Genomic DNA, 13135 nt, shown 5'->3' with positions numbered 1-13135 from the left:
ATTTGCTTTTTTTCAGATTCCCCCTGAAGATACAGCATCCACCCGATCTTCATTCACTGTCCAAGACCTTAAACCTTTTACAGAATATGTGTTTAGGATTTGCTGTATGAAGGAAGATGGTAAGGGATACTGGAGTGACTGGAGTGAAGAAGCAAATGGGATCACCTATGAAGATAGTAAGTAAATAAGTATATGAAGAAGTAAAACTATTGGAATTCCATCTGTGAATTGGTTCTGGTTTTAATAATATAGCCTCATTGCTTCTTGGTTTGTGATCATTTTATTCAAACTGCAGTATTTTATGTTTTCATTTTTAAGGACATTAAGATGTAAAATTTAATATGGATCATTGATAGTATAAGTCTGTTTGATACCTAATTAAATTATCATGGAGGCCAGGTGGGGTGGCTCACGCCTATAATCCCTGTACTTTGGGAGGCTGAGGTGGGCAGATCATAAGGTTAGGAGTTCGAGACCAGCCTGGCCAATATGGTGAAACCCCTTCTCTATTAAAAATACAAAAATTAGCCATGCGTGGTGGCGGGCGCCTGTAGTCCCAGGTACTCGGGAGGCTGAGGCAGGAGAATCGCTTGAACCTGGGAGGCGGAGGTTGCAGTGAGCCAAGATCACACCACTGCACTTCAGCCTGGGTGACAGAACAAGACTCTGTCTAAAAAAAAAAAAAAAAAAAGTCATCATGGAATGGTGACTTAGATAATCAGAAAACCGTTGACTTAACTGTTGATAAGTCTAGAACATTTTACTCAAGGAGACTTCTCCAGAGATACTTCTAACTAGAGAATCATCCTGAATCATTAAAATCACACAGTCTAGCAAACTATACCTTAGATCCTCACTATCAAAAAGATATTTGTATTATACCTTTTATTCATTTTTTTTCTAATAGCATTTGATAAGCCCCTGGGAAGCAGTTGATCCTGGAATTTTGGTTGGTTAGTTTTTATTTTCCCTTTTTCTCCTATAGATAATGTATATGGTATAGAATTTAAAAGGCACAAAAAGAGTGTAGAGTCTAAAGTAAGATCTTCACTGCAAAGCAGCTGATGTTACTAAGTTCAAGAAATAATCCTGTGGCATAGATTTTTCATTTTGAGACCTTCCTATCACAGACTCATCTCTTAGTTATCAGTGGCAGTAGCTGTGGCTGAAAAAAATCCCCTACCACCTATATCCCTTTACTTCCAGCTCTTCTAGAGGTTTAGGTCATGTGACTTGAGAATGTCAAAGGCAGAAAAGTACCCTCCTCCCCTAAGAATTTTCTCTAACTCATAAATGCTGAGAAAGAAAGCAATTTTGCTATTGCTGCTTTGGGAGTCCTCAGCCAGATTGCTTTGTCTTAACCAGGAATCCTTAAAATGAGATACATGGGGAGGAGTTAATGAAATACTTACAATATTGTGGTTAGTGCCTGTGTGCGTTTTTAATGGACAAATGTACATAATCTTCGTCAAATCAATGAGTGAATGAAGTCTCTGGGTTCTCTTTATGTTAGGAAATATTTCCAGCTCTTTTTTTTTTTTTTTTTTGTAATTTCATGTTCTTTATTCTGTGTGGGTGCTGCACTGTAGTCATGTGAATTTATGTATTTGAACTTCTGTACCAGCAGCCTTTTTCCCAACCTTCCTGGTCTGCCTGTCCTATCCTTTCTGTTTTGTTGTCTGTAATTGCCTCTTCATGGTTAACATATCAGTACCTAGATTTTTTTGTTGTTTTTTGGAAATAGTGCCTTACTCTGTTGCCCAGGCTGGAGTGCAGTGGCATGAATACGGCTTACTGCAGCCTCAACCTCCAAGGCTCAAGCGATCCTCCTGCCTTAGCCCCCAACGTCACTGGGACTACAGGCACGCGCCACCATGCCCAGCAAATTTTTGCATTTTTTTGTGGAGACAAGGTTTTTCCTTGGTGCCCAAGCTGGTCTTTAACTACTGAGCTGAAGTGAACCACATGCCTCGGCCTCCCAAAGTGCTGGGATTGCAAGCACAAGCCACTATACCCAGCCTCACTGCTTAGATTTTATTCAACTCCTTTCTTATTCTACTGACTACCATATCTTGCTATTATATTTATAAAAATTTTGAGAAACCAGTTAATGCCATTGATTTTTTAAAGACAAACTTTTTACAATAAAAAGCTTAACAATGATAAGTAAAAATGAAATGTCAGTTGATATTACTTATTGCTAAAAATTAAATACTACTCTACATTTAATGGCTACTATAAAAGTTTTAAAAAATAAATACTGCAGGTATTTTTAAAACCAAATTTAATTACTGGTATTTAACAATTTATGTTTTGGCTGGATATGGTGGCCACACCCCAGCTACTTGGGATGCTGAGGTGGGAGGATCACCTGAGCCTAGGAGCTGAAGGTTATAGTGCGCTACAGTCATCCACTACACTCCAGCCTGGGCAACAGAGCCAGACACTGTCTCTGGAAAAAAACACTGTTTTATGGAGTGCTTTTTCAGATGGTTAGTGATTATCATAACAATACTATGCATTTGTTTTTATTACATCCCATCACTCTCAATCATCCTTACATAAAGTAATAAACTTATTTTAGTACATTATCTTAATTTGTTTTATTATTCCTATGAATATTTAAGCAATGAATGATAAGCAATGTGTTTAAATAGATTTTCCAGTTTGATTTTCAGCGATAAGTAGTATCAACTTATATTTATTTCATTTTTATTTTTCACTGTTAAAAACTTTGTTTCAAAAAGTTCATTTTTTCTTTAAAAATCATACAAACTAATTTTTCAAAATTTTTATAATCAGAAGACCTGGTATTTAATAGAATAAGAGAGGAGTTGAATAAAATCTAAGCAGTGATGTGTTGATCATCAAGAGGCAATTACAGATGACAAAACAGAAGTGAGGACAGGCAGACCCAGGAAGGCTGGGAAAAGGCTGCTGGTACAGGAGATTCAAGTAGATAAATACACAAGAATACAGTGCAGTATACAAACAGAATAAAGAGCATGAAGTTATAAGAAAGAATGATGCGTATTTAGTTGTTGCTCAGGATACATTTTTACCTTTACAATTTTGAGGTTAGAAAAGAGTTCCAGTATAATTGGAATCATCAGGCTATCACCCTGACTAAAGGAAGAGCCCGGTGTGTTACGCTAGGGTGGGAAAATGCTGGTATAAAGAGGTAGAGACACCATGCAGTTGAAGGGCAAGAGTACTAAGAACAAAGTAAAAATAATTTGCAGAATCTTATTTTACTGTTAAAACCTTTTTATTTTAAGAAGTTTATGTCTTTTCTTTAGGACCATCTAAAGCACCAAGTTTCTGGTATAAAATAGATCCATCCCATGCTCAAGGCTATAGAACTGTACAACTCATGTGGAAGGTAAAAAATCACATTTATAGTCCTTTATCTCTTGTAAATCTTTTTTTTTTTTCTTTTTGAGACGGAGTCTCACTCTGTTGCCAGGCGGGAGTGTAGTGGCGTGATCTTGGCTCACTTCAACCTCCGCCTCCCGGGTTCAAGTGATTCTCCTGCCTCAGCCTCCCAAGTAGCTGGGACTACAGGTGCGCGCCACCACACCCAGCTAATTTTTGTGTTTTTAGCAGAGATGGGGTTTCACCATGGTGGCCAGGATGGTCTTGATTTCTTGACCTCGTGTTCTGCCTGTGTGGGCCTCCCAAAGTGCTGGGATTACAGGTGGTGAGCCACCACACCCAGCCCTTATAAATGTATTTTGTATGGTATTATGAGTGGAGGTCTTTTAAATAAATTTTTATTCATCTTAATAGCAAAGCATTTGATTACTATTTTTACTAAATAGAAAGGTAATGCTTTATATATATTATGTAGAAGTCAGGTTCATGAACTACAAATAATACCTTACAGGTATTTAATTACAGTTCTGTGAAAGTGTAAGTTCTATAAGAAGAGGGATGTTGTTTTGTACTTTGGAATTTTCCGGAGTACCTCAGAAAATAATAAAAGTTTGTGATAATTAAAATGTATGCTGATAAGTGCATGAGTAGATCATACTAAAAAAGAAGGTAGAAAAATACTCAAGCATAAAATAAATAATTTAGGCCTACGTAGCCACAGTGCAGAATTGCATACAGAACCAAAAGCTAACAGAATGATGCTACTTACCCTCTTTTAGTTGAGGTCATGCTTTTACTCTTCATTTAGTATGTACTAGTTTTATTTCAGAACCGAATTTAAAATGAGATTGTGAATCCTTTGCAGTTAAATATTTAGAGATTTGACATGATGGCACGATTTGTGAATATGAAGAAAAACTGATTTTTATTCAAGATTTATGAAATTGTTTTTAAAAATAAACTATTTTATTACAGACATTGCCTCCTTTTGAAGCCAATGGAAAAATCTTGGATTATGAAGTGACTCTCACAAGATGGAAATCACATTTACAAAATTACACAGTTAATGACACAAAACTGACAGTAAATCTCACAAATGATCGCTATGTAGCAACCCTAACAGCAAGAAATCTTGTTGGCAAATCAGATGCAGCTGTTTTAACTATCCCTGCCTGTGACTTTCAAGGTTTGTATCTATGAGATGGAGCCTGACTCTTGGATGGAAAAGTGGTGGTTAGGTATGGACAGGGCTCCCATAAAAAACATGAGTTATCTAAGACTGTCTCCTCAGTATCAGGGATAATCACTGTTTTATTTTTTAATTTTTAAAATTTTATAAATAATGATTATTTTCTTTATTTTAGAGACTGGGTTTTGTCGGGTTGCTCAGGCTGGTGTCAAACTCCTGAGCTCAAGCAATCTCCCCTGGCCTCCCAAAGTGCTGGGATTACAGGCATAAGCCACCACACCCAGCCAATGATTGCATTTTTAGGAATCAGTCAGCAGACAAATTTCATCAGGATGGAAGAAACATTTCCATCACTACATGCTCACTTAAACTTCGCAGTAAGCTACTTCATTCATTTAAGCATATTCTGGTTACTTACCTGGTTTTTAAAATATTATTTCAAGATTTTGAGAACTTTGTATACATACGACTGAAATATGTTTATCTGTAGTTTTATTTGTAGCTTTCAAAGAAGAAAAATTGCAATTACAAACTTACAAAACATTTGAAGAATTTAGGGAAAGCAAATTTTTTTTTCTTTTTGAGACAGTCTTGCCCTTTTGCCTAGGCTGGAGTGCAATGGCACAATCTCGACCTCTGCCTCCTGGCTTCAAGTGATTCTTGTGCACCAGCCTCCCAAGTAGCTGGAATTAAAGGCACGCACCACAATGCCTGGCTAATTTTGTATTTTTAGTAGAGACGGGGTTTCACCATGTTGGCCAGGCTGGTTTCGAACTCCTGACATCAAGTGATCTGCCCTCTTCGGCCTCCCAAAGTATTGGAATTACAGGAATGAGCCACAATGCCCAGCGGGGAAGCAAAATTTAAGTTTAAAAATTAATTGACTACTTTACCTGTAAGTTATAATAAAGTGCTTTTATGCAAGGAAATATATGTTATATGCTACAAAAATTGATAAATCACATGTTTTGGAAATGACTGTAAAATATGGAAATTTCAAATTTGTGAATACTTATTATTTAAATATTCAAACTTTGTTTTAAAGCTACTCACCCTGTAATGGATCTTAAAGCATTCCCCAAAGATAACATGCTTTGGGTAGAATGGACTACTCCAAGGGAATCTGTAAAGAAATATATACTTGAGTGGTGTGTGTTATCAGATAAAGCGCCCTGTATCGCAGACTGGCAACAGGAAGATGGTACTGTGCATCGCACCCATTTAAGAGGTATACCTGACTAGAAACATTTAAGTTGATATCCTTTTTCTAACTCTTTAGGCAGCTTTTTATTTTGCTTATAGTGTTGTGGTCCATTGAAAAGACTTCCAGTTTATCGTAGCCTCACTACTTACTAGATGTGTGACTTTCTGCAAGTCATACTTAACCTCTCTGAATTACAGTCTCTTTATGAACAGAGTGGGGTTAATACTTTCTTCTTTTTGTACCCCAATATGATTTTATCGTCAAGGGGAAACTCCTAAAACTACAGAGTATAGAGAAATATAATAGTCCGAACTTTGCTGTTGATAGTTGTATGTTCTCTGTACCGAACACCCTCATTCTTCAGATGAGAAAATAGTTTCCTAGAGCATCTGGATGACTTGTTTAATGTCTTAGAGCCGTCAGATAGGGGAAGCAGAACTAGAACTCAGATTTCCTTGTCTTTCAATTGGAAGTAGTAACAAAGGACAGAAGTAATGAGTCATAGCGCTCCAGTCTGTGTGTTACGGTGCTGCTTAAGTGGTTATAAAGTGATACAATTTTGAAGAGAAAAAAATTCAGTTTATGTTCTTTTGTTGATAAAGAAGGATAATTAATAATTAAAATTCAGCTGTGAATAATATGGTTAGTTAGAGAAAAGCCCTAAGCAGAGAGATTCCTGCCATAAAGTTTTTGAACTTTAGTCATAACACAGTATTAGTATACAGTTACTAATACTAATAAGATCAGCTGGGCATGGTGGCACATGCCTGTAATCCCAGCTATTTGGGAGGCTGACGCAGGAGAATCCCTTGAACCCGGGAGGCGAAGGTTGCAGTGAGCCAGGATCGCGCCATTGCACTCTAGCCTGAACAACAAGAATGAAACTCCACCTCAAAAAAAATAGAAGCTAGCATAGGTTGTGGAGACATTAAGTTTGGGTAGGTAGTCGTATATTGCTCAGTAACCCTAAAAGCATCACGTTAGAGTAGAATATAGAAATTGTTCATTTTTTGGTAATACTGAGTCATCAAGAAAAGGTAAAATCACTCTGTTTAAGAAGATAAAGGAGCAAGTAACTTCATGCGTAATAGTTAAGGAATATACATTCTTGTTGAAGGTATAAATTTCAGTAAAACATTTTCTAATATGTACAGATAATATACTGTATAAAAAAGAAAAATTTTAGTGGTGCATGCTAAAAAAGATAAAAATAAAGGAAGTTTGTTTTTGTTTTTGTTTTTTTTGAGGCAGAGTCACTCTGCCGCCCAGCCTGGAGTGCAGTGGCACAATCTTGGCTCACTGCAACCTCCGTCTCCTGGGTTCAAGTGATTCTCCTGCCACAGCCTCCTGAGCAGCTGGGACCACCACCATGTCCAGCTAATTTTTGTATTTTCAATACAGGCGGGGTTTCACTATGTTGGCCACGCTGGTCTCAAACTCCTGACCTGAAGTGATCCACTCACCTCAGCCTCCTAAAGTGCTGGGATTACAGACGTGAGCCACGGTGCCCGGCTGAGGAAGTTTTTTAAGATACCCTTTTTTCCAACTCACCTGATAAACTAGGGCCATTAGTGCTTTCCCCTAGGTCTTACTAGTTTAGTCATCTTGCTCCTTAGGCTGTTCTCTCTTGTAGGTAAGCCATACAAAAATTGTCAGACTCTGTAAGATCCAGAGTAATCTGAGATCGTTGTTTTATAAATTATAGATATAAATACTATCATTATTCTTAACAATATATTTTTTTATCCACTGCATTGGGAATACTTTTACAGAGATTAAGCTTGAATCCGGTACACAAAAGGCAATGCGTACTTAGACAACTGCAGTTTTAAAAGAAAATTAAGTGGTCATGAAATTACAATGTAAAATAAATTGTGGTTTTAACTTGACTTTTTCATTATGGAAAAACATGCTTAATCTGCTGTTCTTGCTTTAGGGAACTTAGCAGAGAGCAAATGCTATTTGATAACAGTTACTCCAGTATATGCTGATGGACCAGGAAGCCCTGAATCCATAAAGGCATACCTTAAACAAGCTCGTAAGTCCAAACTCACTTCTTTGAAAAAAAAAGTTTAGGGCTTTGTATTAACAAACACATTTTATCACTTTTGAATAAAGATGTATCTCATATGTTCAAATAATTTTATGACAAGGAAATTTTACTAGATTCTAAATGATTTTCAGTTAGCAAATGTGTTTACTTTCTTACAGCACCTTCCAAAGGACCTACTGTTCGGACAAAGAAAGTAGGGAAAAACGAAGCTGTCTTAGAGTGGGACCAACTTCCTGTTGATGTTCAGAATGGATTTATCAGAAATTATACTATATTTTATAGAACCATCATTGGAAATGAAACTGGTAATAAAACTGTATGAGTTATTAAGAATCAGTTATTTTTTCCTTAAGCTTTTAAGTACTAATTTAAGTCTGTTCTTCTTATGTTATACATCTTATTATAGTATGTTGGCCTCAGGAGACACCTGAGAATTTGCCTTATGGTTGTTTTCATGGATTTATTTAAAAAGTACTGCATTGTGCTTTAGAACATAAAATTATGTCAGAACATTATAAACGTTGTTTTCTGACAAAAATACTTCGCTTCTTTAATACTTTCACAATACCGAATATAGGCCAGTTAAGCAAAAGCATTGAATGGTTGAATGAAGCACAGTTCTTTATTTCTTCCAGCTGTGAATGTGGATTCTTCCCACACAGAATATACATTGTCCTCTTTGACTAGTGACACATTGTACATGGTACGAATGGCAGCATATACAGATGAAGGTGGGAAGGATGGTCCAGAATTCACTTTTACTACCCCAAAGTTTGGTAAGAAATAATGAAGTTTGGTTTTTTTCTTTCTCAAACTTAGATTAGAAATGAACTTAGTTTATGTGCTAAAATTGTGTTAAAAAGTACGTCTTTGGAGTCATCATGATTTTTATATTATGTGGCTTTGGTTGGTTGTTTCTTTATAGAAAGTGTTATTTCTCACCTTGTTGGTATTTTATTAACAACTTCTGACTGTATTCAGCTATACTGAAAATCCCAAAAGAATTCGTATATCTTTCCAAGTGAGTTCATTTTTTTCACTGGTTTGGGTGTGTTCTTTCCTTCTCTATCCTCATTTCTTTCTTTTATAGATAGATTACTTGAAGGACTAGTCCACTTTATTCTTTACTTCCATACCTCCCTCTCAGTCTTTAGCATACTGAAATTAGGGGTCCAGCCCTACCCCTGCACTGAAACCTCTCTGGTGTCACTCAGAAGACCTCTTGATCGTCATATCTACTGCATGCTTTTTAGTTTTCATCTTTTTTCTACTTTTTTTTTTTGGAGGCAGGGTCTTATTCTGTCGCCCAAGCTACAGTGGAGTGCAGTGGCATGAACATGGCACACTGCAGCCTTGACCTCCTGGGCTCAAGTGATCCTCCTACCTCAGTTTCTCAAGTAGCTGGGACCAGCGCCACCACATCCAGCTAGTTTTTTTTTTTTTTGTAGAGATGGCTGGTCTCGAACTCCTGGGCTCAAGTGATCCTTCTGCCTTGGCCTCCTAAAGTGCTGGGATTACAGACATAAGCCACTGCCTCCAGCCTTTCTATTCTTTCAACATTTGACTCTGTTGGCCTTCCATCCTTGAAACTCCCTCCTCCCTTGGGTTTTCTAACCATACTTTTTCTACTAGTACAGTCTCCTGAGTCTCCTTTTTCTCTGTTGTTTTCTTCTCATTCTCCTTTTTTGCTCTTCTTTTTTTTTGAGACCAAAAAAAAGCCTGTCATCCAGGCTGGAGTGCAGTGGTGCGATCTTGGCTCACTGCAACCTCCGCCTCCCAGGTTCAAGTGATTCTTCTGCCTCAGCCTCCCAAGTAGCTGGGACTACAGGCACGTGCCACCACGCCTGGCTAATTTTTTGTATTATTTTAGTAGAGATGGGGTTTCACCGTGTTAGCTAGGATGGTCTCAATCTCCTGACCTTGTGTTGTGCCTGCCTCGGCCTCCCAAAGTGCTGGGATTACAGGCGTGAGCTACTGTGGCTGGCATCTACTTTTAACTTTTAAATGGTTTGTTTTCCTCAGAGCTCTGTTCTTGACCCTACTATTTTCTGTTTTTGTTTTTCGAGACAGAGTTTTGCTCTTGTCACCTAGGCTGTAGTACAATGGCGCAATCCCAGCTCACTTCAACCTCCACCTCCCAGGTTCAAGTGATTCTCCTGCCTCAGCCTCCCAAGTAGCTGGGGTTAGTAACCATCACGCCTGGCTAATTTTTTGTATTTTTGTAGAGATGGGTTTTCACCATGTTGACTAAGATGGTCTCGACCCCCTGACTTCACGTGATCCACCCGCCTCGGCCTCCCAAAGTGCTGGGATTACAGGCGTGAGCCACCGCACTTGACCCTGTTTTCTTACTTGCCTATTCAAACTCTGTCCATGGCTTTAGCCATCCTCTCTTTCCTTCCCAAATACATTTCCCCTCCCTCGTTCTATGCCAGAACTATCCAACTCCTAGCCAAAGCCAGAAATTTAGATGTGATTACAATAAATGTATTTTTCTCTCACATAAGCTGAGTGTCAAGTCCTATTGATTGTGCGTACCTTTTCATCATCATTTACTTCAACTGCAAGCTCCTTGTGCTAACTTTTCTTTTCTTAGTGCGTTGCCCTCAGTGAGGTCTTCACCTCATCATCTGGCTGTTCTGTATCTTCCCTAAAGCAAACTTAACCAACATTCTTTCTTGTTCCCACTACATTTTGAATCATTATAGAAAATTACCTTATTTTACCATAATTGTAACCCCCACCCCCAAGTGCCAACCTACTGAATGATAAGTAGTAAGTTCCATGTGCTTTGTTGGTTGAATACTTGCTGAATGAGAGAGTAAATGAATGAGTGACTACATAAAATAAATGATAAAAAAAGATCCTGAGCTTTGCTGTTAGGGCCAGTAATGAATATAGTTTCTGGGATAAGGTTGGTCCCATATGGTGGCATGTTAATAGATATGTTATTTAAAATAAAACTTTATACCGTAATCTTGAGAAAAATTAAAAAATAAAAATGTATATTTTACGTATTTCTGTGGAGACCAGCCATCTCTACAGAGCTCTGTATATATGTATGTGTGTATACACACACACATAAAAACCCATATATATATTTTTTGTTTGTTTTTGAGACAGAGTCTTGCTCTGTCTCCCAGGCTGGAGTGCAGTGGTGCAGTCACAGCTCACTGTAACCTCAAATTCCTGGGCTCAAGCGATCCTCCTGCCTCAGCCTCCCAAGTAGCTAAGACTGCTGGTAGGCACCACCACACCTGGCTAGTTTAAAACAATTTTTTGGTAGAGATAAAATCTCATTATCTTGCCCAGGCTAGCTTTGAACTCCTGACCTCAGTCCTCCTGCCTTAGCCTCCCAGAGTGCCAGATTACAGGCATGAACCACCATGCTCGGCCTAACATTTTTTTATTATAACAGTGTTCATTATAGAGAATTTAGACTGTACAGTAAAATGTAGAAAGAAAAATTAGTCCTAGTCCCTTACCCCAAAATAACATATTTGTATATCCTTTTAGTCTCTTCTCTGTATATATTTTTTCCAAAAATTAAATTATACTTAGTATTACTTTATAACCTACTTTTTTCAATTCTCTATGTATAGTCTCATGGATCCATTATGGCTTCTTCACATGGCATGAGTCTTGCCAATGAGGACCTTATAGCTTTGTTGAAGAAATTTTGCATAAGTAAATCAGAAAAAGGAGAACCTGTGAACTATGTAGACAGTAAATAGAGAAGGAATGTAAATATACCAGTAATGGATAATTTTACCTTCAAAGAAGGTTTTATGGAGAAGAAAATACTTGAGCCTTGAGTTAATATGTGGACAAATAGGAAGAAGGTGGCATCTTAGCAGCATGAGCAAAGGCACAGGCTTGAAAACATAAAAGCAGATATTTAATAAATAAAAGTTTCTGCCTAAATTAGATTTGGCATTTTATATATATATATACACAAACATACATACACATATCAATATATATACACACATATATCAGTATATATACACACATAAATATATATACGTCCACCCATATATATAATCTTTAGCATTTAAAGAGTTAATATTTGCCAACCCATAGTTTATTCTCAAGCATTTATCTGATTTCTTGATTTCTACTGAGCTTCATAGGATAGTAGTTACTTACAAAGGGATATGTGTGGTGGAAGGATAAAATTAAGTGAGTAGTATATGGCTGCAATATTACTTTCATACATTTTTCCTGTAAAAGACTAATTAAAATTCAAAATTAACCAGAAACAACCATCAGGAAAGTCATTTTAAAAATCTCCAATATTAATTATCCCAATTAGTGATTAATTTGATGAATAAGTCCTCTTTTAAATGCAGATGAGGATTTGTGTGGTATTTAGGGATCTTAGGCTTGTTTACTTTTTAGTTTATTCCTACTTGTGCCACTCCTCATGCCTGTTGAGCAGCTCCTAAAATTCTTAGCCCTGTATCAGATATGTCGTCTTTTTGAAAAATGGTAAATAACTCTTAAAAATTCTGAGAGTGCATTTTTATTTTTTTAGAAGGTTAAATGTGTAGTTCAATTATGTTTTTGTAGCTTTTCCATTTTACCCAGTATTTATATTTGTTCTGACATAATTTCTTTGTTATACAATATTAGAACTGAGAGATAAACTTTTACTAAGATTCTACCGAATACAGATCATAAATGTTACAAATGGTTATGTTTGAAAGCTCTAACTTACCCAGTAGATTACCCAATACACTGATCATTTTTATCCCCCAACCAACATTTTATGCTATGCGGCCAGGTTACTGTGTAAGACATAAATGGTTGGGATGTGATTTACCAAAGAGAGAAGAGGGTAAAAAACATCAAGTCTGAAGAGACCTTGAAAAATAATTAGGATTGTATTTTATCTTTTCAACAGCAAGTCTGGTTGGGAAGTTGCATTATATCTCCTTAGTGCATGTGTCAACAATTATTTCCCATCACATCTTTTTTTTTTTTTTTTTTTTTTTTTTTTAAGCTCAAGGAGAAATTGAAGCCATAGTCGTGCCTGTTTGCTTAGCGTTCCTATTGACAACTCTTCTGGGAGTGCTGTTCTGCTTTAATAAGCGAGACCTGTAAGTACCCTTATTCATATTTTTGCATTTTCTCCCAGCTCTATTGAGCTGTAATTTACATGCAATAAAATTTATCCATTTTAAGTGTACAGTTTGATGAATTTTTGTAATTACATACGGACGTATAACTACCACCACAATCACAATATAGAACATTTTCATCACTTTTATAAAGCTTCCTTGTTCTCCTTTATAATCTGTCCTCTCCACAA

The 13135-nt window shown here is 37.0% G+C and overlaps 1 protein-coding gene across 4 annotated transcripts in view; it reads left to right on the top strand.

The window, feature by feature from the left end:
• Window positions 1-13135, top strand: part of IL6ST (interleukin 6 signal transducer) — a 57221-nt gene that overhangs the window by 33534 nt on the left and 10552 nt on the right. For 2 of the 4 annotated variants that reach the window (XM_003899686.3, XM_031666170.1), the window contains 8 exons: window positions 17-176; window positions 3300-3382; window positions 4351-4561; window positions 5610-5792; window positions 7705-7806; window positions 7980-8126; window positions 8457-8597; window positions 12827-12923. In XM_003899686.3, the coding sequence (XP_003899735.1) occupies window positions 17-176; window positions 3300-3382; window positions 4351-4561; window positions 5610-5792; window positions 7705-7806; window positions 7980-8126; window positions 8457-8597; window positions 12827-12923 (1124 nt within the window). Of the gene's footprint in view, window positions 1-16; window positions 177-907; window positions 954-3299; window positions 3383-4350; window positions 4562-5609; window positions 5793-7704; window positions 7807-7979; window positions 8127-8456; window positions 8598-12826; window positions 12924-13135 lie in introns of those variants that run through there. The other 2 variants (XM_031666171.1, XM_021939372.2) reach the window with 2 other exon arrangements.

This window comes from Papio anubis, chromosome 5, assembly GCF_008728515.1.
Source record: "Papio anubis isolate 15944 chromosome 5, Panubis1.0, whole genome shotgun sequence".
In the NCBI taxonomy this organism is placed as follows: Eukaryota; Metazoa; Chordata; class Mammalia; order Primates; family Cercopithecidae; genus Papio; species Papio anubis.
The sequence above is the reverse complement of the archived record's forward strand: the minus strand, read 5'-3'. Positions and strand labels throughout refer to the sequence as shown.